General features: G+C 37.0%; 2 protein-coding genes across 2 annotated transcripts; both read left to right on the forward strand.

Moving 5' to 3' along the window:
• Positions 1-205: 205 nt before the first annotated feature.
• Positions 206-1,804, forward strand: LOC116121786 (putative U-box domain-containing protein 42). Its single transcript, XM_031407728.1, has 3 exons — positions 206-705; positions 794-1,582; positions 1,706-1,804. The coding sequence occupies exons 1-3, from the start codon at positions 262-264 to the stop codon at positions 1,802-1,804; spliced, it is 1,332 nt and encodes a 443-aa protein (XP_031263588.1). The 5' UTR covers positions 206-261.
• A 2,332-nt stretch (positions 1,805-4,136) lies between these two features.
• LOC116121787 (acyl-lipid omega-3 desaturase (cytochrome b5), endoplasmic reticulum-like) lies at positions 4,137-6,014 on the forward strand. The gene is made up of 8 exons (XM_031407729.1): positions 4,137-4,479; positions 4,586-4,675; positions 4,763-4,829; positions 4,921-5,013; positions 5,104-5,289; positions 5,381-5,464; positions 5,565-5,702; positions 5,778-6,014. Exons 1-8 carry the CDS (start codon positions 4,184-4,186, stop codon positions 5,967-5,969), a joined length of 1,146 nt encoding a protein of 381 aa, XP_031263589.1. The 5' UTR covers positions 4,137-4,183; the 3' UTR covers positions 5,970-6,014.
• The last annotated feature ends 6 nt before the right edge of the window (positions 6,015-6,020 follow it).

Here is a 6,020-nt window from a genome sequence, read left to right on the forward strand (position 1 = left end):
TATGAATTTCAGAGTTTACAACATCACAAGATTATTAAAGTTCAAAGAAACTGTAAAAAAATTTCCGGGTTATTTTTTTAAACGCAAATTTGGGGGGTCTAGCTAATTCAATTTCCGCGTTTTATAACCTTCAAAAGTTTGAAGGCGGCAGTTCAAAGCTCAGCCAAAGACTTGACTTAATTTCAACTGAATTCGACCACCCATACTCCGAAGTCACAACTGCCGTTCGTTACTACCGCAGCAACCAATCTTGACCGTTAAATGACTTCACCAACGCCGTTCTCTACGGCGGAGGCTGTAGAATCAATCAACCTCTCTCTCTCCGACCTCAGCGACAACAGCAATAACCAGGACTTCTTCGAGAATCCCCGCCGCTTCTGCGTCTACGTCACGCGCCTCCAGCTCCTTCTCAACACTCTGATCCGTACTTCTTCCTCGCCTGATACTCTTTCTCCGTCCGTGCAGACCGCTTTGAAAGGCATCGCTGGAGATTTGGCCAAGGCCGTGGAAACGGTGTTGGTTTACCGAAACAGAAGCAAGATTTTTGTTCTCATTAATTGCATTTCTTTGTCCGATGCGCTCCAGGAGTGCACGAAAGCTATCGGCGCATGGCTCGCTTTGACCGAAACCTCTCTTCACGATCATCCCGAACTTCGGAAAAAAATCTCCGATCTCTCGCGTGACATGAAAGAAACTTTGTTCAAAGTACGCTGAACTTGGCTTAACGTAATTCACTAACAGTACTTTTTATTTGCGCGTGATGTTCTGACGCTTTTTGTTTTGTGTGTTGTAGGTTACTGACAATGAAGAGCGTGTGCATTGCACGCTACAGAAGGAGGGTGAAGCAAGACAGACGACGAAAGCAGTTCAGAGCGCAATAATAATGGACTTAATGAGAACGTTAGGTCTTGAATCCAATGATTTAACTGAATTAACGAAACAAATCAAGCAGTTAAGGACTGACTTGGCGCGTTCCAGTTCGGTTCCTGAGAGACGAATTTTGAGTTCATTACAACGAATCTTGGATTCTTGGTGTATTGTTCCTGACATTTCGAGCCTAAATTTTGATATTGAAACGGAAGATGATGTTAACATTTCTCCATTTAAAAGCTTTTTATGTCCTTTAACTAAAGAAGTTATGAAAGAACCAGTAGTTTTGGAGTCATCACAGACTTATGAAAGAAAGGCAATTGAGTATTGGTTTGAGAGGTGTTTAGACGATTGTCGAGACCCGATTTGCCCTGTAACAGGGCAGGTGTTGGAGTCATTGGAGCTGAAACCGAATATCGGTTTGGCTGGAGCTATTGAGGAGTGGGTAAATAGGAATGTTGATTTTCAGGTAAACAAAGCGGTGGAGGTTCTAGGTGAGGAGAATCCTCAAGTGGATTGTGTTGAAAGAGTGTTGGACATTGTTTATAAGATCTCGGAGGAGTATCCTTTCAATAGGTACAGGGTTAGGAATGCTGGTGTTGTGTTGCTTATAGTTAAAGTGCTCAGGAATTCTTCTAAGAGTATTAGAACCCAATTGAGGAGTAAAGCTCTCATGGCTTTGCTTAGCATGGCAAAGGACGAAGAAAGCAAGGTGAGTATTTTATTTGTTATAGAATCATTAGAAATTAGTTTTCCACTTGGTTTGGGTTTTTGTTTACTGTTTTAGTAAACGATAAATGAAACATTTCAGTTAATATGATTTATGTTTCTGTAGCNGTCTGGTTCATCATTAAATTCTGGGCATGAACTGACATATTGGTACAGTGTAAATGCTGTACTCTTCTCTTCAACCATTCTTCATCTTCATAAGTGAAGTTAGCAGAAGAAGATTGTGAGTGATAATAATGATATGAACTTACCAGACCTTTTTCAGACAGAAAAATGATGACCATTAATGAGCAATATTCATCTCAAAATAGTAACCAAATTCTAGTTCACTTGGCAAAGATTTTCACACCATGGTAAATGCAACTGTAGTTTTGCTTCCATAAATCTATTATATCTCTAAATTGCAGTGGATCCTCTTTGGTCCATGATGTGACAAACTTTTGCAGGCTAGACTTTGAGCCCACAGAGAGCAGACTCTAAATTGCTATTCCTCCTGCACAAAGACTTGGGAGGCCCATGATTTGACAAACTTTTGCAGGCTCGATTTGCTGTTTACTGACAAGACATTAATAAGTTTTGCATCTCAAAGAGTCACCAAATTATAAAATACTTGTATTTACGTCTCAAGGAATAATCATATTTATTAATCACTTGGTTTGTGACTGAATGACAAAACTTTAGGTTATTTAAAAATCTTGTATTCGAGTCTCACCACCAAGTGACATTTATCACATTTTGTGACTTTAATTCATCCATTAGACTTATAGGGTGTTTATTGGAATGTTTAATAGATCTCGAGAGATTTTGATGCTTGTATTGCAGACAAAAGCCAAGACCATTTTGTGCAGAAATTGTGTACTATCANAATACATTTTTCATGTTATTAACTCAAATTTACATGCCAAAATCAATGAATGAAGGAAACACTTCAAAGAAAATACAGTATATTCAAAATATAATCATTTTTATTTATTTTGTCCAGATGCCTTGATGGTTAAGACGAATTCCCATATGAGCCTTCACAATTTAAGTGGGTGGCCATGACGGTGAGTTACTGTGCTAGTCTCATCTGAGGATTAGTTGAAATACACGTAAATTGGTTCAGACACCGTAACTAAAAAAAAAAATGTTTATATAATAGAAAAGTATAAATAAATATTAACATACTCATCTACATTGTCATTCAATTTTCAATTTTTTATTATTATTTAGTTTCACTCTCTTTAAAGTTACTTTATATGATAAATAAATAGAGTTATTCTCTAATCAAAACGTTCTGATATTAATTTTGTCCTATCATTAGATTTACTTGATTATCTCAAATTACTTAAATGATAATTTATTGGCGTGACGGAAATGTGCTACCGCTGAAAAGCAATAATGATAAGAGGAATTGATGATGGGTGATAATGGTAGTGGTGATAAAGGAGACACAACGATATCAAAGTATAACTTAGCATCCAAGACAAAGAATCTGCATTGTTTTGTCAACCTTCCGTATAAAAACATCTCTTCCATTTCCATACCTCAATTTTTCAATTCATATATATCACCTTAAACGTTTTCGCACGTAATATATAACTCATAATATACAACTTTAACGTTGGAGATTAGTTGAAGTGTGCGTAAACTAATTCAAATACCCTTGTCATTAAAAAAAAGAAACACTTTAATCCTTTATTCTCTGCAATGAAGCTAGTTAATTTTAGAATTGCTTTTCGTGTTTGAATTGAGCAATACTTGATGAACGAAATAGAGACTAATACGAAACCAAGATAACAGTAAACACACAAACTCAAACAGTAAAGAGAAAAAGTAATACGCGCGATTTACCTTGGTTCATCCAATTAATAAACTACATCCAGTAGAGTTAATATTATTTCAATATTGTCTCACCTATCTCGTTTACAATAAATGAATTTGTTCTATTGTTTGCTATCACTAGGTTTAAAAGACTAAAACCTAATATTACAAGGATCTTTATTCCTATGTTCAAACTCAATAAAGAATTAATAAATTAATAATTTAAATAAATCTTATGATACTTGAAAATGACCCAAACCGCTCCAGGGTTGGGAGCGTTGCCCCCAACACCCCCCACCCACTCACCAAGGACTCTCCAATGCGCATGAGTGCTCATTTAATGTCGAAGTAGTAGACAACTCCAACACTTATACTTGGCCCGACTATAGAGGAGATCAGAGAAATTATTTCCAGACGCAACAGCAGCTAGCACGTTAGTTGCATATAGCTCAACCAAATTTCACCACTTCCGCACGTTCAATCTGTCCTCTTTATGTCTCTAGCTTTCGGCAAATTTATTCTGATATATAAAAATATTAACATTTAGATTCGCTGATAATTAATGTGATTGAGAAAGAATAAATTTTAATGACCTTAAGTTGGATGAATGACGTATCCCGCGTTTTACATACAGTAAACTCCCTTTCTCTGTCCATATACAGTGATATACTGCAGTGAATCTTTTGCCCTTTATATTCCTCGTTTAAGTTGCGCTTTATAAACATTGTATTTGCGCATTTTAGGCAAGAGTTAAGTAGTAGCCGACTACCTCCATCCACAAATGCAGGAACCATATCTTGATTCGATGGAGAAAGAAAGAAAGTTTCTTAATGATCAAGATGGTTTCGACCCAAGTGCACCTCCTCCATTCAGAATAAACGAGATCCGAGCTGCCATTCCAGAGCATTGCTGGGTCAAGAACCCATGGAGGTCATTCGGTTATGTTTTAAGAGATTTGCTTCTTGTCTCTGCACTCATAGTAGCTGCACTTCACTTCAACAGTTGGTTCTTCTGGCCGCTCTATTGGGTGGCTCAGGGAACAATGTTCTGGGCAATTTTTGTTCTTGGCCATGACTGGTATTCCCATTTTAACTTGTTCTTGTTTGTCTTTCTGATGCATATACTTTAATTTCTATACATTCTGCGTTAAAATGAGCTTTGTTTTTTTTTTTTTATTGTGAAGTGGACATGGAAGTTTCTCCGACAGTTCCAAGCTCAATAGTATTGTAGGACATGTCCTGCATTCTTCAATCCTTGTGCCTTACCACGGATGGTGTGTATTTAATAACTCTGGTTTTTTGTTCATTTTGTCTCTGTAAGCTGTTTACTTGCGGACTCATTTTATTCATGAATCTTGCAGGAGAATTAGCCACAGGACTCATCATCAAAACCATGGAAACGTTGAAAAGGATGAGTCTTGGGTTCCGGTATATAAAAAAGCCTATACACTTATTTGATGGAAACACATGTTTTAAAAAATAGTAGTGCTATAGTTAATTTTTTCTATCATTGTTGCAGTTGACTGAGAAGACTTTCAAGGAACTACCTCATAGTACTCGAATTCTGAGATTCACAGTGCCTTTCCCCATGTTGGCTTATCCTCTCTATCTGGTAAGAATACATATGAAGTTCCAATTACTTTGATCGTTTATGGCTGGTAAGACATTAATTTTTGTTCATGTTTGGTGTTTACAAAAACAGTGGTATAGAAGTCCAGGGAAGGAAGGGTCTCATTTCAACCCCTATAGCAACTTGTTCACAGCAAACGAGAGAAAATTAGTGGTGACTTCAACTGTGTGTTGGACTATAATGGCTGTTTTTCTGCTCTGTTTATCCTTTGTAGTAGGCCCTGTCCAATTGCTTAAGATTTATGGCGTTCCTTACTTGGTATGTCTATAATGCTTTCCTAATCTGGTGAAATTTATAGATTCTTCATCTAAGATGTTAATTTTCTGATAGCATGTGTTTCTGTTTGCAGATTTTTGTAATGTGGTTAGACTTTGTTACTTATTTGCATCACCACGGTCACGATGAGCACAAACTTCCTTGGTACCGTGGCAAGGTATTAACACTCTTTAGCTCAGCATGAGTTTGGTTTCTGCAATTCAAAGTGCTTAAACATCTCATTTCAGAACAAAACTGAATAAATCTGCTTTTGACAGGAATGGAGTTATTTGAGAGGAGGGCTTACAACAGTGGATAGAGATTATGGATTGTTCAATAATATCCACCATGACATTGGCACTCATGTCATCCATCACCTCTTCCCCCAAATTCCACACTATCACTTAATAGAAGCGGTACCATCTCTATATCATTAAATGATGGTTTGATTACTGATATTTATCTCTACTTATCTGAATATTTTGATGCAGACAAAGGCAGCAAAACCAGTACTGGGAAAGTATTATCGGGAGCCAAAGAAATCTGGCCCCATTCCATTCCACTTGATAGAAAATCTAATCAGAAGCTTGAAGCAAGACCACTTTGTAAGCGACACCGGGGAAATTTTATACTATCAGACTGATCTTAGTCTGCACAAAAGTTTTATTAGCAAGTTGGATTGATATTTTAGAGCTCTGTCTAGTTAAATAAACAGGGGATTCAATAAAATCTCT

Source organism: Pistacia vera, unplaced genomic scaffold, assembly GCF_008641045.1.
Source record: "Pistacia vera cultivar Batoury unplaced genomic scaffold, PisVer_v2 Contig1281, whole genome shotgun sequence".
Lineage (NCBI taxonomy): Eukaryota > Viridiplantae > Streptophyta > Magnoliopsida > Sapindales > Anacardiaceae > Pistacia > Pistacia vera.

What these genes read in the sequence shown, in the direction of transcription:
- LOC116121787 (XM_031407729.1), top strand. Translation starts at nt 4,184, where the DNA reads ATGCAGGAACCATATCTTGATTCGATGGAGAAAGAAAGAAAGTTTCTT. An exon ending in TGGCTTATCCTCTCTATCTG is followed by an intron (nt 5,014 to 5,103) that starts GTAAGAATACAT and finishes TTACAAAAACAG; the next exon opens with TGGTATAGAAGTCCAGGGAA. An exon ending in ACTATCACTTAATAGAAGCG is followed by an intron (nt 5,703 to 5,777) that starts GTACCATCTCTA and finishes ATTTTGATGCAG; the next exon opens with ACAAAGGCAGCAAAACCAGT.